The 26,094-nt window shown below is 41.7% G+C and overlaps 2 protein-coding genes across 5 annotated transcripts in view; both read right to left on the reverse strand.

Moving 5' to 3' along the window:
* The window catches only part of LOC140256646 (cell cycle progression protein 1), a 30,207-nt gene extending 23,370 nt beyond the window's left edge, over window positions 1-6,837 (reverse strand). Inside the window, exons 1-8 of one of the 3 annotated variants that reach the window (XM_072345321.1) lie at window positions 6,748-6,837; window positions 5,850-5,997; window positions 5,046-5,179; window positions 4,477-4,717; window positions 3,596-3,741; window positions 2,946-3,055; window positions 2,111-2,264; window positions 1,402-1,507 (exon numbers count right to left, since the gene is read on the reverse strand). In XM_072345321.1, the coding sequence (XP_072201422.1) occupies window positions 1,402-1,507; window positions 2,111-2,264; window positions 2,946-3,055; window positions 3,596-3,741; window positions 4,477-4,717; window positions 5,046-5,179; window positions 5,850-5,877 (919 nt within the window). In that variant the 5' untranslated portion in view covers window positions 5,878-5,997; window positions 6,748-6,837. The other 2 variants (XM_072345319.1, XM_072345320.1) reach the window with 2 other exon arrangements.
* Window positions 6,838-12,193: 5,356 nt separating this feature from the next.
* On the reverse strand, window positions 12,194-22,843 carry PYGO1 (pygopus family PHD finger 1). 2 transcript variants are annotated; one of them, XR_011904851.1, is made up of 4 exons: window positions 22,543-22,843; window positions 18,100-18,185; window positions 14,971-16,348; window positions 12,194-12,970 (listed from the first exon to the last, which is right to left on the reverse strand). XR_011904851.1 is itself a non-coding variant. In XM_072345536.1 (3 exons), exons 1-3 carry the CDS (start codon window positions 22,589-22,591, stop codon window positions 15,227-15,229), a joined length of 1,257 nt encoding a protein of 418 aa, XP_072201637.1. In that variant the 5' UTR covers window positions 22,592-22,843; the 3' UTR covers window positions 13,975-15,226. The 2 variants fall into 2 exon arrangements, 1 of the variants encoding a protein (XP_072201637.1); XM_072345536.1 differs by lacking the exon at window positions 12,194-12,970 and having other exon boundaries at window positions 13,975-16,348.
* Window positions 22,844-26,094: the final 3,251 nt, after the last annotated feature.

Here is a 26,094-nt window from a genome sequence, read left to right on the forward strand (position 1 = left end):
ATACATTAATAAGAGTGTCAGTCGTTAATGCAAGAATCTTTTCCTCTTTAGCAACTAACTGGAAATAAACGATCCCCATCTGACTGTATAAAGCATGCTCCTGAAATTTGCTGTTGAGCAAAACAGATCAGAACAACAACAGGATTAACTGCTGTGGGTACATTAAATGGAAACATCACTGCTACACAAACATTTCAGATCCTGAAACACCAAGAGAGACCCACTTCACTCCTATATACGTGTCTATGCACACATACAGAGGTCAGCTAACTTAGGCCTAACTCAGGCTTTCTTCAGCCTAAAGACTTTTCACAGGGTAGGGCTTCTACCTGCAGACTATCTTACAATTGTTCTACGTGTGCCATTCAGTTAATAAACATACAAATGAGCACAACAGCCTAATCAAATGGCTTCTATGTCAGACAAAATTGTAACAGACATACTTGGTGAAGGAATTACAGATGAGGGGTGTTCAAGAGTGTTCTGCAGCAGATAGAAAATTTGACTAACAGAATGAAAGCACATGAAAACAAGAAAAATACCCACGTGCTATGAATAAGATAGCTTGGAGATATGAGAAAAGGAAGGAAGGAAGGAAATAAGTATTCTTCACTAGGTTTTCCTGTGCAAGTGAAATCACAAGGAAGTGACAAGGGGATTCATGGATAAGAAAAGAGCTGGGAAAAGCTCCATGTATACATTTTGAACATTCTTTACTTCCTATTATCATCTTTCCCTTTTAACTTTGCCTCACAAAGCCAAGGGACACACAACTCATATCTGTAAAAAGATGACACATACTTGATAAACATCTTTTTGGTCAATATGGATTTCATATACAAAGACATGTTACTACAAAGTTCACAAACAAGTATTTTAGGAATGTCAGGTTATTTTAAGTTAAAGTGTTCCATAGTTGCTAATGTACTATACTCAAAATCAGTATAATGTTGCCTCATGAGCAGCTGAACTATTGCAACCTGATTTCACATTGGTCTGCCTCCCACATCTGAATGCATCCTAATTTAAAAATCTCAGTTCTGACCTCTTATTTCACCCCACACTAATACCCTACACGGCCAGCAGCTTGCTATAGTCAAGAGTTAGCTGCAGTGCACAGAAAGACTGACTACCCAATGGACCAAAGGGAGGATGATACACAACTCACTAAAGCCTTTTCCTCAAAGAAACTTAAGTGTACTCCCTAAAGTAGAAGTATAATCAATTTTCTGACAACTTAAGTACAGATTTAAAACAAAACAGTGGGACTGCAATTAGTAAATTGTCCTTCCTGGAAAAAAAAATATATATACAGGTGTGAGCAGTCTCACTGAGCTAAACTAATTACTCAGTTGTCAGAATGGGTCCGTGTGCATGTGTTCACAAAGATCAAGGTCTTACCTTCAGCATACAGCTCCAGCTGACAAAAGGCTGTGCCACGTCTCACATATGCTTTTACTCGAGCATTCTCATTATCAGGAACAGGTGGTGTTAGCAATTCTAGGGCCTTCATAAATGAAAACGCCAAAAATAGTTAGAGGTAGATTTTCCATAATTTTGTTTGGTTTCTTTTTTCTGCTTGTTTGTTTGGGGTGGGTCTTGTTTGTTTAATTTACACATATTCCTTTCACTTAATAAATAACAACTGAAATGTAACTATATAGCCTACATAACTCACTAGGATTTCTATCAGTCATCCTACAGTTTGATAAATATATTATCACTGCCATAGTTAATATATAGAGATGATGCAGCCCTTACTGAAAAATGTCTAGTACTGTTAAGGTGTCTTCCTTACCACTACCATCACCTCTTCTTTCTTCATGCCAAATGAAGAACATCTCAGTACAACACAACAGGTATTCGTGCATATTCAGTACCTTTTGTGCTCCGAGTTGGTGGTTTTGTTTTAATCCCTACAATATTCCTATGATATTTTACCAGTAAAGGAGCATGTACCAAGTCAACTGGCTTCATTATATCAATTCTGAATTTAAAAATTGTGAATAGCACTATAACATTTTTTACAGATCTTCTTGAAACAGAAGTATTGCAACAACAAATCACAGCTGCGTATAAGACAACAGTCTGAGGATCCATACATTTATACCTTAGAGGAATCTTCAATGGCTTTGTGTAAATTTCTCAGCTTCAGATGACAAGCAGCACGATTCAAGTACAGTAGTGGCAGCTTATTGTTTAGCCGGACTGCAAGGTTATATGCATTTATAGCTGCAAGATAGTCTCCTGTTGCAAACATTTTGCTAAGCATAAAGCAAGAAGAGAAACGTGATTTGAAAAGGTAATGCATCACAAAACAAATATCTACTTATCAATAAGAATTTAGCAAAAATATAAGGATTAAGCAGATTTCATTGGTCATTTATAGCCTTTTCTGAGAAGTTAATGCTGAGAATGTCAAACAACTCTCAGAACATAGCATATTGACCATGCTTTGCAAAGAATCATGTCTGCTTAAAAGCAGTACGTATCGCTAAGAAGTGGACACGATTATGCAGACACGTGACCAATTGTAAAAGAGATACATCAGATTATGATTATCTACTCAAACTTCCTGTGTAACACAGCTACATAAAGATACCAATAGTTTTATCAAATTCCTAATGCTTGTTTCAGACAGGTATTTAACCTCTGGATAAGTACAAGTGACAGGAAATCACCTAGGTATAATATTCCACTAATTGACCTGTCCTCGGTATGAAAATGTGCTTCATTTGTTTATGATTTTGTTCATGAATTTGCTTCAGCAATTTCATCTCTTTCTATGAGATTAAAACCCCTTAAGCTACCAATAAATTCTTCACTGTGTAGACATTCCTCAACTGTGTGTAGAATAAATAGAAAATATCACAATTCTACCTAAAACAAACACAATGAAACTAATATTTCATTTTAAATAAATCTTCATATGGAATCTAACTCACTTTCCCTTGTCCTTTAACCAGTCTGGATTCTTCTCCTCTTCTTTTAAATCTTCCAGCTCAGACAAATCAGCACTTATTATCCTTCGAGCTTCTGCCTGTTTTTGTAGCCACTTTAAACAGACAATTTGCAAGTATTATTTCTGAAGGAAAAATTAAATCTTGTTCTTATTTGCTCATTCAGTCCTACCAAGATAATTCTATTTGCCTCATATCTTGGACACAATTAAATATTTAATAATTTAAGACAGGAACAATTCCCTATTTTCCCAAAACATTTTATTGCTACATGAGAAGTAAGGTTACTGCAGTATTAATACCTATTAAATAAAGCTTAGGAGAGCTTTATTGTGAGCAGTAAGCTTTAGTGAGTTCTTTTTTAAGACAGAACTTAATGAGTATTAAATATAAGAGCAAATAAATTTCAAACCTTGTACTTTGTGGAGTTCAATATTGCAAATTTTTAATTAAAAATAAGAATGTTATTTATCTGCACAATGCATGGCAAAAAGTAAATCTTTAGGTAAGACTGTATTTCTTGGAAGATAAGAATAGTCCACAGGTAACATTTTTGCCAACTTCCTGAATAAAGAGTAAATAGTTTGCCATGCTGGAAGATAAGAGAAGCACAGCACAAACAGAACAATCCCTACCTCTTCCTCTTCTGCTACACGAGACTCTCGTAGAGCTGTAGGAAAAACTCGTGGTGTGAAGTTGATTTTAATAGTACCAGCAGATCGAGGAGCTGGTAACTGCTCTTCTTTTAAATTCTCTGAAAAGATACTATAGGAACCATGACCTACAAAAAGAATTAGAGCACTAGAATTGAAAAGTGAAGGAAAAGGGATTATCTTTCTGTTTTTCTACCAAATTCCAAAATAAACCTAATCTAGAAATTCTGGTTATCAGAAATAAACTTTCAGGAAAGTTTAGACTTACTCTATTGATGGAAAGTTTCAAGCAGCATTTGTTCTTGCTGCTAAGCATGAAATCTATTACTGACACTATACTACCTGTCAGAAATGAATTATTTTAATGCACTCTTTCACTCACGTGACTCTCTAGTGGGGCAAACATGAGACCTAAAACTAATCTTACCAAACAATACAAACAAAACCAAAAGGAACCAATTTTTGTTGGCTTAGTTCCTTATTGGCTTTCTGAAGGGCCAAGGCATGGGAGAGTGAAATGAGCCTTCTTATCTCTATGAAAAATGGCAGTTAGACACTCCAGTGGTAACGTGAACTCCACCCTCAGAAAGTTTGCATTACACTGTTTGAAAGACTTTCTGTTCTATATTGCTAAAGCCTACAACAAAACTTGGCTAGTGCTTCCAAAGACTACAATGAGAGCTAAGAACTCACACACTTTAGCTCAATGAATTGCAAGAAAATAAAGACACAAAAGTAACTGCAAACTAAAAAAAAGAGTTCAGTACAGTAGAGACAAAGATAAAAAAATGAAGCAGAAACATCTAGGAATAAAGTTATATCCACATTGTGCAGAATGTTAAAATATCTCTCGATAACACAACCTTTTGTATCTTTGAGTTTGGTCTTAGAAATTTCTTCATTCAAAATTCCAGTTTTGTTTATTTTTTCCCTTTTCTTCTCCTTTAGTTGCTCTACTTCTTCATGGAGTTCCCCTTCATTTTGTACCCTCTTTTGTTTCTCAGCATCTTTTTGTTGACTTCTCCATAGCTCCAACTCCTTAGTGACTTTCTGTCTCTCCTGTTCTTTCAGATCTTCAATTCTTTTTCTTTCTGCTTCTTCTAGCTGTGTGAATGACAAAACTATGAGATACACAACACTCAATAATAAGATGACTGAGTAAAAGTTGTTATTTGTTTTTGCCAGTTTCATACCCCAAGCACATCATCATCATCATCATCATCATCATCATCAAGAGCCCACAGGCAAAGTTATAAAAAATGCTTAAAAATGGCTGTGACAGTAATTGTGATGAGCAGTAAACTGATTAGCTTTTAAAACTCACCACTGAAATAAACATGAGTACTTCTTGGACATTTAACCAGCCAGCTCCCAGGTTAGCCAGCAGTCGGTTACATCCATGTCTTGGATATAGAGTTCCTTCTACATTTACCTTCATTGTAGCCTCCAACGCATACTTCTTATGTTCCTGTTTTGTAACTTTTTTTGCTTCTGTCTCCTCTTTTGCCTTTTCTTGTGCTTTTAGAACAGCATTCTCTCTCAGGTGTTGCAGTTCCTCCTTGTTAACTTAAATAAACAAAAACTGTTCACTAATTCAGGTCTGAAATTCTACTGTGATGTACCACTTTCATAGAAACAAGATTCCTCTCTTTCACTTTGCCTAAGAAACGCAACGCTTCCAGCTCCACGGAGCAGTTTTCATCAAGCCCATCTCTAAACACCAAAATCGAAGACTCGCGAACACACAGAGTTAGTTTCATAAGAAACACTATTTGTCTGTCTGTCATTATTTGTCTGTTCTATTTTAACAATAAACACGGTTTAATTTAGCAGACATGCAGCTGCAGGTTACACATTTTTAATTATGATTTGTAAAGCTACAGCGCAGAACTCTTTTTTCCCCCTAAATTGGCTTTTCTAGTAATTTCTCTACTCAGAACCAGCACTTGAACCCCAGCGGTTGGTCAACGTGGAACTGGCAACACAGCAAATACCATCTACAATTTCCTATGGATGAGTAGGAGGTGACCCAGAAAAAAAAAAGAGGTATAATGTCCCCAGCTGACATCCACATTGTTCAGTGACAGATGACAATTCCTGCACTTTCTGAAGCTGTAAAGGTAACATTTATCTATACCAAATAACGCAATTAGAAAAGCAGCAAAGCCACAGAAAAGAGTTTTCACACAGCTTGAGTTCTTTACATGCAATCTGTTTTTCCCAGCAGAGAACTTACCATCTGCTACAGTCAGGGACTCCCACATGGCCACTTCTTTTTTATACAAAGTGAAGAAGACGATTCCATTGCCGATCTTTGCTGTGCTATTTGTCTCATCAATCGGAGCATATAAAACAGCTTCAAATAAAAAGGGAGGGACGCTTACCTATAAAAACACAATCAGCAAACACGTACTAATAACTGAATTCTTATTTCATTCCTGGGTGTTCCAAGTACTCAACACTCAGGCAACAAGTGCTGCTCCGCAAGCTGGTTAGCTTAGCACGCCCTACCAAACAAGAGACCCAAACTGTGCATTCTTCAGCACCCAAATAGAAATAGCAGACCTCGAGTTTATCATTATAAGTCACAGTATAAGCAGAAGCTTACACAAAAGGCAGGGAAGGTGCTGGCATTACTAGTAGGACCGGTTGTCACGGCAGCCTAGGGGAATAGGTACTAACAGCCTGCTGCACGCAACGGGACAGCAGAGCCTAACGTTTGTAAAAGACGGCAAAATCAGCAGCGCTGCCACGCGTGCTTTTTAACGGAGCGACGCCGAGCCGCAGCCCCGCCGCCCACCTTCAGGTACCGCTCAGTGCAGAAGATGTTGGCGGCGGTGACCCGCAGGCCGCGCACGGGCAGCGAGAGGTACACGGCGGCGCCGCTCTGCCGCCAGCTGTACTCCCGCAGCCACAGCGGCATGGCGCCGGGCGTTGCTAGGGAAGGCCGAGCGCTTCCGGGGCTCCGCGCCGCCCGGGGAAGGCGCTGGCAGCCGGACCCAATGGCTCCCGGCCGGAGCGGCGCGCCGCAGGCTGGGAGTTGCGGGCCGAGCTCCGAGGCCGGCCCGGCACGCGCGTTCCTGTGGGCTCGGCAGAACTCAGCGAGGTGGGTCCGATCTCAGATCGTTACTCACCGAGACGCGAAGCTGGTCTGGCTTCCGTCAGTCTCACCCGAGCAGGGCACGATGGAACGCAGCTCGTAGTATCCAACTGCACTTCCAAAAACCGACTGCTGGTACTTTGAGAACTGCTAGTAAAAACTGTTAGTAGCCGAGGACTGATTTAAGCACTGAAGCTCCCGATGAACTCTAAGGAGGGTCAGGCCATGGCCAAGACCCAATGTAGTGCCCTGCACAGTGCTGACCCAGGCAGGTAACAGGCTGCTGCCCAAACAGCAATGCCCGTGTCCAACTAAAGCACGTAGAATGCAACTAGTTCTGGGGAACATCGGCTGAGGAGAAGCACCGGTGTATTTAAATCCCTGACATACGTAAAGTTACTTGGAACTACTTGGAAAAATCCAAAAGAACCAAAAAGTTGCTTGTGTGTGTGTACACATGTGCACACAAGTTAAGGTTCCTGATGTGACTGTATTCAGAAGGAGTGATCAGATGCCAGTGGTTAATACTATGAGCTAACTACTGCTCTCAGCACAACATAGAAATAGATACTGCAGGGGTTTAAAAACCTTTTTCAGAGAAAGAAACCCATCATAATTGACGTGATCTCTGGGTTATTCTCCACCTTCATTCACCAAGATCAGTATCATCAGGGTGAATGCTTGCATGAGATATGAATTAAGATCCTCATTCCAAGAGCATTCAAAAGTATAAGCAAAACAAGATTAGACTCCAAGTCAACATGCTTTAGGTATCCTTGCCACATGTAACCCCGTCCAAAGATAACAAAGTCTTACATTTGCTGACGTCTGGCTTTCTGCTTTTCTCATCCAGGTGTCAGTTTTACTTCAGTCACAGAGAATATACTGAAATGAAGCAGCTTGTTATTTATGCCTGCCAGAAATAACATATTTATACACAGTTTACAACACAGGCCACAGTTACAGTTACCAGTATTTGATGTTCTCAAATTACACAAAATAGTTCCGGTACCTTCCATTTATATCTGTTTACTTAAATACCAGATCTCCAATGCCAAGCTCCGTACTTCACTTGCAGAAGATATAATAAAAGTCACTAACACATTCCTAGGTGAAAGTAGCAGACTTGACTGCTACAGCACACAAAAGGGACTCAGAAAGATCTCTAATCAGCCTTATCAGTCTTGTCTTGTTATGTACATCTACAAAAACACCACCTACATCACAGACACTCCACACTGCTAGCTTGCTTGGACATATGAATGAGCTCTTGCTGGGGAACTCTGCAAAACAAACTAGAAGACAGGTCAATTCAGAATCTTCTGTTGGTAATAACTTACCAGACAAAAGTGCAAGAAACATCCCATGGAAAACTTCTTAAATTCCTATTTCTTGTACTTTATAGGACAGAGGCTTGTAGTTCAGTCAAACTCTGCACCCTCTAGTTGCCAATACATACATATCTTACAAAGGTTTGCTTCCCACCCAATGGCTTCAGAAGCTTTAAACTTTTCTTTTACATATTCTTATCATAATTTAATAAATACCTTCTCCCCCCCCACCCCTCTTCTAAGTTCTCTCTCATTTCTCTCATCCCTTCACATTTTTGAGAAGAGCAGGCATATTTTTTGAGATGCTTTTTATTCCATGAAGTGCTTTCAGTGTGTGGTTTGGGACCACCCATACCACTGCTTATAAAGATCACAGGTAAGGTGTTCATTTCCTGCATGTTAGCGATGGCATTTCAGGAGAAAAGTAGTAATAGCTCAGTAAGAACTTTATTAATTAGAATAAATAATTATTTGCATAATCTCTTTCCCAAAGTGAAAAGCTCTGCAATTTCATTCAGCCAAATGGTGCCTTAGCATTTCTTCCCATCTTTTAATAAATAAAAGGGATTTATGGTACCTTTTCCATTCTGCTTTGAAGTTAGTTTGGATTAACGCCTCTACAGGACAGCAGACCTCTCCAGCAGAAACAGGAGCTGCCTTTTCCAAATGTATACAGTGGCTGGCAGGGTTACGCCCAATCCAAATGCATTCTCACAGGCAAAACATTCAAAGAGTTCATTTATGCATTACATCATCTTCATAAAATCAACACACAATTTCCTCAAAAACAAACAAACAAACAGAAACAAACCCCCACCACCTTTATTTTAAAAGAAACTTAAACCAGACAACAGAAAGCAACAAAGTTGCAATTGCATACAGTGCTGGACAAAATCTATCATACACATTTTCCAAGAACACTTGATTCAGATTCTGATGTATGTTCTTCTAAAGGGGCAAATATTACATCTTTATTAACAGAAAGTCAACATTCAGTTCCTGTTTTGCACTGCTCAGATAGCTGTAGATTGGTAACTTGCCTTTTTCAACTCATCCTTAGCTCTAAAAAGGAGAAGGGAGACACAAAAATTCCAAGTCAGATAGTCCCTAAACAACACAGTGTCTGCTCTAAGGGCCGTATATAAAAGCCTGGAGGAGAGAATGTCCTTCAAGTAAGAATTCCTCAGCAGCTACCTATTATTTCACATTTCAGGGAAAAAAAAAAAAAAAAAAAAAAAAAAAGAAAGAAACAAACCAACCCCAAATACATTAAAAGCTTGTCCTCCTTATGTTACATGGAAGTTCAGATGATAGAAGTCTCTAGAAAGGCAATACCTCTTATGACTCCAGCCCTGAACTGTCTCCAGAACAGCAATTCCTGAAAGACAGTGCACAAAGCTGTGAGGAAAAAGGTGGGGCTGGATCAAAATTATTCGGAGACTGACAGTTGTTTGAACATGAAAAGGAAAAATTCATCGTGTACAGTAAGCAACATAAACAAAGGTGTTTCCTGTGATCATAAGCCATGTCTGAAACAGGTAACTGAGACACTGAGTACCTTAAGCTAAAGGAAGTACCTCTAAGGGTCTGAACACGGTTCAGCATTACCTCAGAAGTGATGACACACAGTGCTAAAGAAATGAAGAAATCTCTTGATATCTATGTAAAGCAACAAGGAATTGGAGGCATTCCATTCAAAAAGTGAAGGTGCATCACAAAAGATGTAGTGTAGAACTGTTATATTGCCTTAAAGGTTCTAAGTACACTTTATTTTCCAATTTTAAGGAAGAGTCTATTCTAATACAGAAAGCTTCAGACAAAATGTAGCAATTGCAGGATAGAGCACATCCAGTTCTACATCTTCCTGCATATATCTAATCATATCCACTAGTTTAAAAAATATATTAAAACCACATGGTTTATAAACCAAGTAAAGAGTGTTGGAACAGGATTTTCACACCCATGAGCTCACTACCAAATGTTCATCCATTTGTCATTGGATAATACTATGGACTTCATAGTAACAGGATGACAATGTACATAAACCTGACATTATGTTCTGAAATGTAGTCAGTTTTAATTATCACAAATTGCTACCATCTATCATACCTCATTCAATGCAAGACACCAGGCCAGCTACCGATCCAAGAACAATAATGTTTCACATACTTCACAGAGTAGCTTCAAACACATCATGATATGAAATAATTTGTATTACATAGTAATTTAATCCCCAGCCACAGGGTTAATGTTGGACAAAGTCTGGAAACTTTTTTCCAATTTGAATTACATACATTAACTTTGCCACACGCCACAGCACTAATGCATGTATTACTTCAGACATGCTCTAATTTAAAATTGAAACAAACAAACAAAAAAGTGTTGCAAAAATACATGTCACCAATGTGGAACACATTCAAAATTGTATAAAAGTACTGAACCGATATTCCCCAAACAGGTATATTTAAGCAGTACATAAGGAAAGATTAGTTTTAATATGAAACAGTCATTTAAGTCACATACAACATGATTAGAAGCATAGCTTCCTCTTCTGAAAACGTTACATCAATAGTTTTACTGGCAGGCAATGTTTATATATATAAATGGGAGGAATATATTTAATGCATTGTGTTATTGTATGAAGTTGGAATCAAGACAAATGTTAAGGAGGTGCTACATTTGAATACCTTTGATTTTGTAAAACTCTCAAACCATAGATAGCATTTCACTTACAAACATCATGGGCTGAGAACTGCAAACACTTTGAAACGTTCCCAACTTCATGCTTGCAGCTCCACTGACTTCATTGCACTCTTGATGTTAAGCCTGAGAACTGTACTTTAAGAATTGGTTATAAGACCCCCCAAAAATTCAGGACGTAAATTCATGCTTGAGCAGCCCCCAGAATTATATTTTTTGTTTTAAAAAGAGATTAAAAAAAAAAAAACACTTTATTGCTTTTCTTTTGTCTCTTTCATCTGAAGAACTCAAATAATAACTAGGGCCCTGAACACGCGAAGGAAATAATCATTAGTTCAGCCTTCTGAAAGAAGAGATGGAGGTGCAGCCAACCTGCTTGTTACACGCTGTAGAAGCAATCAATAAACCAGCCAGGAGGAGGATTTGTGTTACCTACTCCCCAGTCTATACGCAGCGCTGTCACTGACCCTGACACCAATAAAGCATTTCATAAAGCAAATTGTGCATTTTCTCATTTAAAACTGGTCTCTGGCCAAAACTAAGTACCAATCCAATTCACACCTATTTATTTCAGCCTAGGGAAAGGAAAAAACATTTTCAGCAGTATGAGCTGCATTTCTGAGCACGACAAGGTGCTACCCAGCAGTGTGCCCTTGCAGCCCAGAAAGTCTGGGCTGCATCAAAAGAGTGGTGGCCAACTGGGGGGAAGAAGGAGATTGTTCCCCACGGCTTTGCCCTCATGAGGCTGCACCCAGATTAGCACCCAGACCCAGGGCCCCAAGCACAAGAGGGATGCAGAGCTGCTGGAGTTGGTCCAGAGGCAGGCCACAAAGATGATCAGAGCCTGAATGCAGGTCCTATGCAGAAAGGCTGAGGGAATTGGGCTTGTTCAGCTTGGGGGAAGGCTCTGGGTAGATCTCACTGGGGCCTTTCGGTTAGATCTCACTGGAGAGTGACTTTTTACATGTTCTGATAGTGATAGGACAAGGGGGAATGGCTCTGAACTAAAAGAGACAAGATTTAGGAAGAAATTCTTTCCTCAGAAAGGTGAGGCACTGGAATGGGCTGCCCAAAGGAGTTGGGAATGTTCCACCTCTAGATACATTCAAGGCCAGGTTGGATGGAGCACTGTGCAGCCTGATCTGGTGAGGGCAACCCTGCCCATGGCAGGGGGTTGGAACTAAATGATCTTTAAAGACCCCTCCAACCTAAGCCATTCCATGATGATTCTACAATTCTACTTAAAAAGGACACAGGCTTTTCCCACAAAAACATAAAGGTTTGTTAGATCTACAAAATCTTTGTAATATTTTGGTATGCAACATCAATACAGTCTAAATCACTAATAACAAAAGAATCACATGATAGTTCAATACAAACTGTTTCATGTAGAGTATTACAAAAAACTTCACCTATTCTAACCAGCCCTCCCTCCCACCCACCCTTCTATAACTAATTTCTAACTCTAACCAGCTGACATTTCTCTAGTACCTTACTAATAAAACACAATTGCTGTTTTTCCTGTGCATACTTGAACTACTACTAGTCAATACATGCAGAGAAAAACAAAGTATAATCCTACCTCTAGGCAGAAAGTCCAGGGATGCCAAGAGCAAAACAGTAGGTTAAACATATAGGCCAGAAGAGGTTTTGAGATCCTAATCTGTCCTATCTGTATGATCAGAATGATACCAAGTTTGATTTTGTTGTTTGTTATTTCATGTTTTTAAACTGGTGTTTACTAATGCTTTGGATTTGCAGGTTAATACACACAGTAAATTCAGTGGGATACAAACCCAACATGGTACCCAGTTTAGAAAATAAGTGAAATGATTTTTTAGACTAAGTTTCACCAATATATTACTTAAGGCCTTTCAACGTTATATTCCAGAAGAAGTTCATAAGAACACTGTATTTAAATTCTAATATCTTGGGAACTAACGTAGAAAACGCCTAACTTGAAATAGGATTGAGAGAAGAGATTAGGGATAGACTGTGACTCTAGGGATAGACTGTGATCAAGAAATACACAGCTATTTAAAATAGTGTGTGCTCCAAAACACTGAAACATTAATTGGAATGGGGTGTGGAAAGGTTATTTTGAACTACCAGCTTGGATAACAGTATAACTAAAGGAGCTTCTGTTTACCTTTCTGTGACTGAACAAAATGTTGATTTCATTTCCATTGCTCTAAGGCTGGACTACAAACTTCACAATGTAAATTCCTGTAGAAATGGAACAAATCTGTATCAGCAAGATTTGCTTGTTCAGCTTTTTTAGTTGTTGTCTTGGTCTGCAGTTCATGTTTTAAACATCACACCCCTAACAACACAAGTTTCTGTCAGAAATAAAGCAAGTAGCGCTGAAAACAGAAGCCCTGGATCTGCCTTATACTTTCTTTACATCTTGATAAAGGAAGTCCTTAAGATAAGGACTATGTAATTTACACTTGAGATATTGCCTCCTTTTTCCTGATGAGAGGCGCTATAAAAGGGAAGGGCAATACTATACTTTTCCAATAAAAGGGTATATAAAATTTTTCAGTATTAAAATAAAAGAAAGACAGTTATGTACATCTGCAGAGTATCTCTCAGGACAGTACAACATTAGAGCTAATTTAAAATCAAACACAACAGTGAACTAGCAGATAGGCCTTACTTTTCACTCATTAACAAAGCTTACCATAAAAATAACCTTTTAATATATATGCCTGTATTCTATATAGGACTCTGTATCACTCATTGCCACAGAGCTGAGCATCTCCTATCATACTAAGGAACCTGACCAGTACCTGCAATGTTTGACATACCATTTAGTTTTTTAGCAATCAGTAATTATGTCTCCAGAACAGTGGTGAGCACCACAAGCCACCCATTACTACAGTACCATCTTTTATTAAGTTAAAACAACACTTTTCTCTACAGAAACACTGATTTTCAATTGCATGTGCAACTTCAGCACTCTGCTAAGGCCAAAGCGATCAAGGCTAGATGCTCCCCCATAAAAAAATAAAAAATAAAGAGAGAATGGGGAAGGTGTATTCTTGAGATCAAGAATAAGTCAAACTGCCTATAATGGTACTCAGGGATATGATTTAGCAGAGGTTTGTTGTTGTGGTATTGTTTTGTGGTTGTTTTTTAAGAGATAGGCTACTGGTTAGGCTGCGGTTGGACTTGATGATCTTCAAGGTCTTTTCCAACCTGAGTAATTCTATGATTCTATGATAATAAAAGGTTAATTCTTAGAATCATACACTAAGTTCCAGTGCCCTTCATTCTTGACCATAAGATCTCAAGTTTGCTCAATTTCTGCTTGCTGGCTCCTGGTGTGAGCTACGCTCACAGATCTGAGAGTTGTCCTTGTCTTCACGCTAGATTTCCCTCCCCTTCAAACTGCAAGACTGGCTGAGGCAGTGGTGGGAATTCAGCGTTACTAATTCGCTGGCCAAAATATCTTGCAATTTAGAGCCTGTGCTATATGCACTCCATCACCTCACACCTTTCTTCTTGCCGAGTGGACAGCATAAGCTCAGGATGAACGAGCAGGCTCCAGCTGGAAGCTCTAAGAGATGGGCAGAATTTTACTTAAATTCATTCACAGTTGAGGGTGGAAGCTAGGAGAGGATGAGCAAGAGATAAGTGACCGCACAGGGGCTGTATCCTAACATACCTGCTTAAGATGAATAAAGAAAGGTTACACGTGTAACCTTAGTTTTGGTATTCTCTAGATTTAAAGCGCTAGACTTCATCAACTTGATATGTCCAAGCTTCTTCCAATGTAAGTATATTTTGTAACCACTTCCTATACTGCAAGACCTAGTGAGAGTCCTCAGCAATTGTTTGCTGAAAAGTCAAAAGATCATTGCCTTTTCAAGGAAGCATCAAAGTATAAGATTTAATGGGTTTCATTGTGTTACTAAGAATGAAATCACTGATTTTAGAATTGTGTTAACGCTTTTGTTAAAAATCAGAAAAAGCAGATACAAAATCCTCTTATTTATTCTAAAAAAATACAAACTATTAGTACTGCACAACTCCTCCATGTCATCTCCATGATATTCAAATTAAAATGGCAAGAGAATCAGTAATGGACATTCAACAAGAAAGAAAAAAAAGCAATGAGTACTTGCAAGTACAGTACCATTAAAACTCAATAGTAAATGCTAGTGTTAGTTAACACATTAATACTAGCAAATTAGGGGCTATTCTTAAAGGCCTATTTTTACCTTCAATAAAATTGCCAATGCACATCCTACTTCTGATCAGTTGTCAGAAACAAAAAATAATATTCCACCCTGTAAAACATTTGCACACAAAATTAAGAACACAAAAGTTGAGATGGAACTTCATGAATGAAAACTGATAGGGGAAAATAACATGATAGCAATCAAACACAATCGATTGTCTTCAGAACACAAAGTACTTGATTCACACCCAAATCTTCATAGTAAGTAGCTCAGCCACTACCACCAATTCACACTGTTAGCCATCCGTATTCAGTGCAGGTGGCCCTGCAGTCTCTCTTGTACGCATTAGCTGGACGTCTTTGTCAGCCATACACGTATCACAACCCCACACTGCTGATGCTTCCGCTGTAAGAAGGCCATAGGCTGACTCGGTCATACCAGTACAGATTCGATGAAACCATTTTTGACAAGAGGCTTCACACAGGATGGCATCCTGGTCATCATTAACTTCGTGTGTACAAATTCCACACGGATAGACGGGTTCAGAGGACGAGTGACCATGCCGACTGGGATGAAGAGGTGTTTTGCTGCTCTTTTCAGAGTTGCATCCTTCAGTGGTACCTCGAGGCTGGCGGGACTTACTTTGAGTTCCATTTGAATGGCCAGTATTAGTGTTATCAGCACTATTAGAATGGGTAGTATCCTGATTTACCACATTGTTTCGAGTAGCATTTTTTAGGTCACTGTTACCTTGATTCACAACGTCCTCTGTCCTGTGATGATGCTGAAGAGCAGCAGTGTTCTGGCTGGATGCTTTGCTGGCACCTTGACTAAAGTCTTGTTTTTGTGCTGATGATTTTGTCTGGTTGTAAGTGCTCGGTGGAGGAACAAAAGAGTGGCTTGACTCCAGCTGAGAATTTGGGAAATTGGAATTGTTTCCAGGACCAAAGTTAGGTGGCACATCAGGATGAGGTATCTGTCCAGAATGGCCAAAGTTCTCACCAGGATTTGGTCTGAAATGTTGACCAGGCATACTGACATTCTGATTTATCTGACTTCCACTATAAGGTGGCTGATTCCCAAAACCAGGGCTATCATGTGGACCAAAGCTGAAAGAGTGGGGTCGACTAAACCCCATCCCTACAGGGTTTTGAGGAAGAGAGTGTGGTTGGTTTCTGAGGGAATAGGAACCACCATATGGTGTGGACACTCTGTGTAGCACGTGAGGTGGCATTCTGAAAGTGTTATAGCCTCCAAAGCCAGGATAACCAGGATTACTAAAATAAGGATTTCCTGAAGGAAGTGGTTTATAAGACACGGTATTATAGTTGTCATCAAATGGATTTGCAGCTACAAGGTGGTCAGAGCTTGGATTCGGCGGTGGGGCATATTCAGATGGAGGAGGAAATGAAGATCCCTAAAAACATTTTAAATACAGCATATTTATTAGTTTAACCATGTCTTCACAAGAGAGACCAACCACAAGGTCCTGGATGAGCAGCATTACCACTAAAAATCACAGTTCAGTTGTTGTATAAAGTTCTCTCACCATAACTCACCAAGCTACCTGAAATTGCAGTGAAAGGAAGAGAGGAGTTTGAGCTCCAGATAACAGTGATTTATAGTCATCTCAGTGTTTTAAAAATTGCGCAGTTGCACAACCATGCTTCTGAAGACGCTATTTAACGCATGACTTTTTCCCCCCTCCATTTTCTTCTTAATAAATGCAACAAAACAAAAAGCCACGTGTCTTTAAATACACACACATAACATTTTTGACACGTTGAAGAGCAGATCTGGAGTATTTCCTTAGCGTCATTTTGAGTTCAGTTTACTGGAAATACATCTCTCAACACACCCCACTTCTGTGAGAACGTACAAACCTAAAAAAGTAATGCTACTAGAAACCTAAAGAAAAGTACAGGTAACACAGGAGTCTGCGCACAGAAGTTTTCCTTATTCTATGTACCAAAATGAGGTGTCCCTAAGAACATTCAGTGATTGTGGACAACCTGTTAAGTATTCTCAGTAAGATTAAAGTACAAGGACTTCTGGTTAGAAAGCATAATCAAGTCTTCAGTGGAGCCCAGAGGCTTCTAGAATGTCCTCAGAGTAGCTATACAAATGAATCTCATCCTAGATTAGCCTGTGGGGAACATCAAGCTCCTGCATCTTCACCTGAGCTCCTCAGAGAAAGGATGGCTTCCTATTAATAAACTAAGGCTGAAGTTTTTTTTACCCCCCCAAATTTCTGCTGCCCTGTCCTGCACGTCTCAAACATGGTAAGAAAAGAGTGGAATTTCTGAGCAACAAGAAAGCTCCAAGAGTAGAGAGATCTGAAACTCTGCAATTAATTGGTTGTTTCTTAGAGCTGGTTTCAACATGACTACTTTGAAAGGAAACAAAAAATGAGAAGACAAATCCCCATGGATTGGAATCAATTAATACTGGATAAGCCTAAGAGAAAGTGATCATTTGACCTTCGTAAATACAATTACTCCTGCCAAGCAGTAAAAAATTAACAGATACTCTCACTCAGTGGTGAATAAATACACAAAGGAACATTCGGCTCTACAGATCTCCAATTACTTTCACTGTTTTGTATTCTGGCTTCCTTTTTCAGAAACAGAAACTGTATAGAAATGCCAGTTTGCGAGGATTCACTGCAAAAGAGATAAACCTGCCTCATAGTTTTTGCTTGAAAAACCACTCAGGGAATATACCAGGAATTTGGTCAAAGCATTAACAAACTGCACTGATCTATTAGCCCACAAATCTACACACGTAGGAATGAAAATAAGAAAAGAAGTAGTCTCACTGCAATTACTCATGCTCTACAGATGGCTACCAATGGCTATAGAGTCACTAAAAGAAAGTCTGTCTCAGAATCAAATCCATATGGTAAAATGCAAGTCCCACAGTCCCACTGTACTTCTCCCCTTATAGTGCTTTGGCAATCTACAAAGACCCAAAATAACTTTAGTGAGGATAACTAGTATGATAAAGTTTAATGAAGGGAGTTAAAACTTCAGCTTCACAGTACAACCAATATATTTCTTATGTAAAAGCAGTTTGTGAGAACAGACCAATATTCTGCACAGAGTAAAACAGTCATTTCATCTAACAGCATCTGAGTATGCTACTTATTAACAATCAAAGGGAATTTACCTGTGTATTTGCTTTGCGCTTTTTCTTATCAGGGCTTCCAAGCTGTACTCCTGGTCCTCCTAACCCATCCAATCCACCATCACCACCTACAAAATTTCAAGCAGTGCAATTCTGCATTAGTTTACTCACAGACTGTATTTTAAGTATGTCCCCGTTCATCACAGAAGAGCCGTCTGTTACCAATTCTGAACTTACAATGCATGGCATCAGAATTAATGCAAGTCTTCAAGAAGCAAACACACAGTGTGAAATGTTAACATCCATTACACACAGCTACTCAACTTTATTACCTTGCTAATGTCCAATTCATGCTCACTACAGTCTGAATAAAGCTTTCCTTTCATTTTATGCCTATCATTCCCTCGGTTCTTAACATCTCTGCTTCAACTGAAGTATTTACCTGCAGAAAGCATAAAACTTCTAGAAGAACTGCTTAAAACCATGCTGAAGATTCACCTCCTATTTAACTTGGACAGATGTGGCATTTATCACACTCACCGTACGACACACAACAGTCCATTACAATATGCCACGAAGGAAAAAAAAAAAGCAATGAGGAGCACATCTGTGAATATCCACTGAAAACCTGCCATATTCTTTGGACAGATCTCCATTTTATCAGATCTGAATTTCTCTAAATGCAAGACTTGATTAAATAAAAACAAAGCTGCCAAGAAATGAGAGAAGCTGCAGGTGAGTGTCTTACTCCATAGAAATCTCATTAATTGAGCACAGCTGCTCTGGCAAAATAAATAAGTAAAAGACTGTTCATTTTATTGATCACTTCATTTGATCAATACAAAGAGATATCTGTACTTCACTCAGCACTTACCCCAGTGCAACACGCTCTCAAAGTTGTGCAAATTAAGGCTTTCATTTTTAAAACTCTATTTAGAGCTTTGGTTCTTGCACACTCCTTATTATCACACTAGTTTTGCCTTCATGGGGTTCAAAAAGTTTACCTCCATTTGGGAATACAAATGCAACCGTGAGCCGAAGCAGGGAAGTTACTTCTAGGTTACATGACAGCACTCCAGCCTAAGGTTTTAACAGCATTACATTAAGAAACTAGATGTTAATTTTTTCCCAGGCCCATTAAGGCAGTAGTTTGTTTATTTTAGAAAAATAGTAACAGTATAAAACCATAAGAAGGAGGCAATAGAGGCTGAAAAAAATTACTGTTACTTATTAAAAACTCAAATTCCGAATACAAGTCAAACTTCATCCAGATATAAGCATAAAGAGAAACCCGTGTGTTCAGCTGTAGCACTGGAGATAACCTGAAAACAACAGAATTATCAGCAGTATTATGCAGAGCAGCATCACGTGTGACATCACACCAGCTCAATGTTACAGCAGCACTTCCAGCACACAGCTAAACCAGCTTTAGGACCGTTCAGGAGCATAACTCAAAATCTCCCGTGTCATAAAGAATTAGATCTACCATATGCAAACTAAAACATGCAACAGTTGCTTCAAATACTCCTGATCAAAGGAGGCCAACAGCCACGAACCGCAACAAGCTCTCACTCCCAGCAATTTCCTTTTTAAAACTGCACTCAGCCTTTGCCCCTTTCCCCTCAACACACACACTTTTTTCTTTGCCTTAACAGGTTTCAGGGAAATTACCAGACCTACTTCAAATAAAAATCCCATTTGAGTTGAGCTTTAATAAGTTCCTTTTGGCTTTGGCTGTCGCTGCAGAGATTTCATCTCTGTTTTATGTATATGTAACTCCCAAAACATTTCATTACTCATAAGATATACGCAATTGGACCTCTCCAATCAACGCCTATCATTACTGGCAAATATTGAGTCTGAATTTCAGAGACTATGGCATGAAGTCATGATCCAGCTCTCAAAATAAACTCACACTTGAGCACAGTGTATCCCGGTACAACCTACCATCAGAGCAGCAGGGAATTAAGCTGGAGGGAAAAAAAATGCCATTAAGCCTTGATTTAGAATATACAAGACTGCATGCACTTAGCATAGTATGCAGCCACATTACATGTGGATGCAAAACGATCGCTATATAGTTTTATATAAAGGTGACAAACACCACTTAAATGCCAACCCTATACATCACCTTCACAACAAACTATTTGCTCAAAGCTGTCTCTGCACTTCCCATCAGCTTCTTCTCCAGAACTCTTCTATGGGAGACTGTACTGTGAGCACCCTTCCTAACAACTGCAAAAAATACACTTCTCCAGATGGTTCTATATTCTTAATACATAAACAGCGTTTGCTGATGGCAGCATGTTACAGATATTCCGATTTCTTTGAATTCAACAACCAGCAGCACAGAACTTACTACAGCTACAAACAGAACGCAGTGAACCACAGGAGAGTGCCCATTTACAATGGAGAACTTGCAACTTAGTAAAATTACATACGAGCTTCCTCTCTCGGATCTCATTCTTCAAAAATGTTAGCATGTAAATCTCTGGATTCTATAATAAGAGCCACCAATTACTGCATGGATTACTCACGTGGGGAAAGTCCGTCATTTGCAAGGGCTTGCAGAACGGAGTCCTACATCTGGAACATACAAAGCTTTTGTATTTGCAGTTCTCACTGTGTGAGGCCAGTGATTTAATTTAGCCCTACGAATTTATGTTTTCCCTGTGGATTTTATAATGATTTAATTTATACATGAAAGGAAGCTGACTGTTAGTCCGAGCATTCCTCCAGAAGAAGAGTGAATGAGAGGCATTTTCATGCAGCCAAAATAAACTTTCAGGAAAGTCACTCCTGGTACCTGCCCACACAGACTCGTCTTTAAGAGGCGCACGGAGCATTTGGGAACCTTGTGATATTTGCACAAAGGGCCTTAAAAAAAAACTTCATCTGTGACTCGTTTCGCAGCAAAAGAAAACACCCCTCAATGTGTCTGACTGGAACATCCTATACTTAGATGGACTTAGAGATACAAATACATATCTGATACCTATTCCCCTGTTACGTATTATAACTAAATTGCATTTTGGCCATTTACAATTCCAGAGCACACAGGGAGTGAATCCCACATCCTCTCTGGCTTCACACACAGACACTTTCAATGCGAGTGCAGAGAACTGAAACTTGCAGTTCTGTCTACACAGTTGGATATTATGATTGTGTATAATTTATGCCGTGCTTAACATATTGCAAATACTCCACAGAGCGTTTTCCTATTCTCTGACTAAACTCTGTCTGGGATTTTACAGCATGGGAGCCACAGTGTTCTTTACAGTGCTCTAGTAACATCTCCCAGCAGTTATAAATGGCCAAATACACTTTTTATTACAGACAAAAAGCTGGAGAGCCAGGCTTCAAGCAGACCCAGTGAGCCTACACTGTGGGCCCAATCCCACAAAGTGAGATGTGAAGCAGTAGACATAGAGAACTCGGTGGGCACCTCCAGAGTGTGAAACTGCATGCCTATGTATTTGCAAAACCAAAGCTCGGAGCGCAGCCTAATGAATCCCAGTCCCCTTTGTAAGGCAGCTGCACGTTTCCGTTCTCTCACTCTCGAGGCTGTGATTCAGCTGTTACCGGACCGGTTTTAGAGAAGTGAACTGTAAATCAATGACAATATGGATAACAGAATCCCCACCTTTCGCCACTCAGCCACCCACAAAAAGCTTAGAACGTTAAGAACAATGGGATCCCAGGAGCGAAGCAGGAAAGGGAAAGAGAAGCGATAAACTTCGGGTCCTATCATTAAGCCATCGTTTTCAACCAACTCGGGCACCCGACTTATTATTTCACTCAGAAACCCACTTCTGCTTTTAAGAGCCGTGTGGACAGAGAAACTGCCCTGCAAACCGATGGCTGCTGCCCTGAGATGCGCAGCTCGAGGCAGAGCAGACAGCGTACATTTCCAAGCAATGCCCATTCAGACCTCACCAGAGCCACGCACCGGGACTGCTAATGAAAGAAAAAAAAACACCGCGGAGAAACGTTTCCCTTCCCTGCGAGGGGGAACAAAACCCCAACTAAAACCAAACGCGGGGCAGAGGGGCGCTCCGTGCGATTTACGGGTTCCGCATCGACACCAACTCGGACATGTGGCATCGCCGACGTATTCCCTTGCTCCAGCGCTATGCACGCCGCATACTAATGGGCGGCACAGGCAGCAAAACACAACAGCGATCACCGCGCAGCGCCCGGCAGCGCGCTCCGCCACCCCGACTTCGGCATTTCCAGGCCCGGAGGCTGCGGGAACCCGCGGGGCCGGGCCGGGCCGCACCGAGCAAACTTAGCGCGGCTCCATTCCGCCCGGCCCCGCCGCAGGGAGCGACCCCGTGACGAAGGGCCGGCAGCTCGGGGCCCGGCGCGCAGCGGCTCGGGGCCGGCATCCCCACGGGCTCCCTCCGGGCTCCCCTCGCGGGAGTTAGGCCCCGCCAGCCACCCCCGGTCAGCCCGCGACCCCCCCCCGCCTCCCCAGCACAATACCTCGGGATCTCTTCAGCGCGATGGGGTCCTTCTCCTGTTCTGCTGACATTACAGACAGCGGCGCATGGCTCCCAGGGCGGCAGGAATCGGGGCTCTTTGATGCTGCTGCCGCCGCCGGCCCGCACCCCGCCCCCTCCGCCCCCGCCTCCTCCGCCGCCGCCCCCGCCCGCCGCAGCCGTACCCGCCGCCGCCCCAGCGGCGAAAGCCGGCAGACTTTGCAAACTTTGGGAGCCGGAGGGCTCCGCGACGGCCCGCGGCGAGCAGACGGCCGCTAACGCCGCCCGGGGCTCCGCGGGACTCGGCGCCGCTCAGGGCAGGCCCCCCGCGGGCCGCAGCCCGCCTCCTCGCCCGGCCCCGCCGCCGTGCCCCGCGCAGCTCCTTCCCCCCCCTCAGCGCCCCGAGCGGCTCCCGGCGCTCCCGGCACCCCGCGCCGCCCCGGGCCCCAACGGCGGGAACAAAGAGCCCGCCGCCGGCACGCGCCGCTTCAGGCGGCGGGACGGGCTCGCGCCGGCCGCACGCGCCTGCCCCGCCGGCGGCCGCGGGCTGTGGGGGGCGCCAAGAGCGGCCGTCGGGGCCGTCGGCTGAGCGGGGGCCGGGCGGCTCCGCACTGACCGGCCGGGCCGGGGCGACGCGCGGGGCTCTCCGGGTGCTTTCTCGGCGCGATCGCCGCAGTCACCCGAGCGACGCTTCGCGCAGGTAACAACACCCCGCGAGTCACCGCTCGGCTGCGCTGATGTTTTACGGTTTCCCCGCGTAACGCCCTACAAGACACGCGCTCCGGACTCGCTCCTCACCTCCGGGCGGCAGCTCCACGTTCTCGCGGCGCTGCCGGACCCGGCAGGTGGGCACAGCCCGGGCGCAGGGCCCTCCTCGGGGCGGGGCTCCCTCTCACAGGTGCGGCGCGGAGGAGAGCACAGCAGCGCGCAGCCAGGGGACGGGCGGGCGGTCACAGCGGGGGGAAACGCCCCGAGCCGCCCCTCCTGCTTCCCAACACGGCTGGGCAGCGTCACGGGTGGAGTCCTGAGCCTGGGCCACAACTGTTCAACAAGTGCACCAAGTAAGGCTTTATCCTCCCTTAGCCGGGATGGCGATGTCCATCCAGCTGTGCTGAACACCTGCCATTTATTTCACGGTACCCCTCCATCGGCAGTTGGCACATGGCACAGAAGGCCATCAGGGCAGGGAGCGCTGTTTGTATAAACGTTAACACATCAGCGTTACTGTTGCTTCTGTCTTTTTGCTTTCTCATTTTGCAATCCTAACTAAATAAAGTTATTCAATTTTCATGTCAATTTCTGCCTTTTTCCCCAGACATCGTTTTTATTTGTCCACAGTCTTTGCAGCAATCTCAGCATGCGGTACCTTGAAGTATAGCGCACCGCCGATATCCTCGTGAGATCTTCTGGTTAATTTTGTGTAATCTTGCTGGAGAGAAGCATGGCTTGTTATTAGCAAGGTGGGTGTGAGCTCGTCTGTATCTGCAGGAGGATGTTTTAGCTGTGAAGAGATTTGCATTTTCTGTGATGGAGCTCGCTGTAGGCCTAGATGATTCTCCCAGGACTGCACAAGCTTTTGTGCAAGGCTGCCTTGTAATAGCATGTAGACTGTAATTATGGATGTGCAGATTGATGTCACACAGTCTGTAAGGGCTCCTAGGGGATGATTGTCTGCATTGGAAATGGGAGTGGGGAATTCAGACTTTAACCCAGTGCTCTAATTGCAAAAAAAACTGTGTTTTGCTGTTCATCTAAATTCAGTTTTAACTTGTGCTCATGACTTTAGTGAGTCGTCTGCAAGAATCCTGTTAGACCAGCTTTACAATTCTAAAGCTACATGAGAAATGGCTGAAGCTGTGTCTGAAAAGGAATCAATGCACTTGCTCAGGTGCCTACAGCAGTATCTCCAACCTCCAGAAAGCCTGTAAGGACACTCGTTATCACACTCTGACCACCTGATTGCTGTGCAGCTCATTAGTTGTCCTTAAGGTTAATTCATCATTTCATCCACTCAAAGATTCACATTAATTAATAAAACTCAGGGGGACTTAATAAGAGCTTAGTAATTACCTAAGTAGAGGTTACCAAGAGCAAGGCTCTTTGATGAAGCGAGTAAGGGCAGAATGAGACTTAATGGTCATAGACTGGAATGGGAGGCTCCAATAGGATGTGAAGAGGGGAATATAGCATGGCTAAGCAAGCACGGGAACAAGGAACAGAATAAATTGTAGGTTTATTTTCAAAACCCACCTGGGTAAAGTCCAGAACAGCCTGCTTTGCACAGAAGGCTGGAGTCCAGGTCAAGTCTTCCCGAGGTCCCTTCCAACCTGAACAATTCTGTTATTCTGAATTAATGTTCTTCTCGACAATAACAAACCAAGCAAAAAGCTCTCGATTACTGCTAGATTACTGGGTTGTGAATAAATACTAGGTGTAATGCTTTATGAGTCCAGCAGGCTCATACAGAAGTGCAGTACAGTACAGAACGTCCAGCCTGCATGGGTGGCATCAGGGTTTGGCACGTGCACCTGTGCAAGTGTTGTGGCACATGGAAACGTAGCACAGTTGCCAGTAATCTTCTGCCTGGATGGAAAATGCTGACATGGAGAAAGGGAGCACATATAGGGAAACTTGGATTACAATAGCTTTGGCTAGTGACAGCCTTCCAGCATCAGTAACTTGGTCTTGGTCCTTCCTGCCAATTATGTGAGTGGGAGAATAATTCATTCTACTAAGAACTGCTTTCTCGTGTCATACAACTTAAAGTTCTGTTGTACAAACACTTAAATACTTGTTTCACAATATCACCATGATAACAGTGAATTTTTTTCTTTGGTCCATTTCCTTAGTTTTCTTCAATAAAGTGCATGATATTTTCCAATCAATTATAGGGCTTGAGAAAGATCATACCTTTGTCTTATCATGTAGACAATCACTGGCAGATAACTTTCCAAAGCAACGTATAAGTGGGCCGATTAAAATGTGTGTGAATTGCACTCGTGACACATCTATACCGGAACAAGATTTTCAATATTCAAAGCAAACTTTTGGGCCGTTCTTAAGGACTGTTGAGTTTAAACTGAACATACCTAAAAAATGCACTTGTTGAGTGCATGCTTACTCACCTCTCCAGCTTACAGTTCAAACACAACCGCGTTCAAGCATTTCAGGAACAACCTCAGTGCACTCAGATACTCTTGCCAACAACACGTATGACTTGTAAAGTTCCAGCCTATAATTTCTCCATCAGTCTTTAAAATTTCATAACCAGTGCATAAAAATTAATAAATGCAGACTGTAGGCATCTAAAATATGAAGAAAGGCATCTGATTATTTAGGAGCCTAGGTTTCATTATTGTATTTATATACTAAAGTACAACATTTTTTTCAAGAAATCCAGTGGAGATATATGCATAAATAGGATTGTATATGTATAAAACCCCATTTGGTTTTCATGCCATCAAGGGACATAAGATTTCTTTGTCCTTTTCCTCCAGGATAAATAGAATGGAAACTTGTCTGCCATATTATCCAGGTAATATATTTTAAACACAGA

The sequence above is a fragment of the Excalfactoria chinensis genome, chromosome 10, assembly GCF_039878825.1.
Source record: "Excalfactoria chinensis isolate bCotChi1 chromosome 10, bCotChi1.hap2, whole genome shotgun sequence".
Classification (NCBI taxonomy): Eukaryota; Metazoa; Chordata; class Aves; order Galliformes; family Phasianidae; genus Excalfactoria; species Excalfactoria chinensis.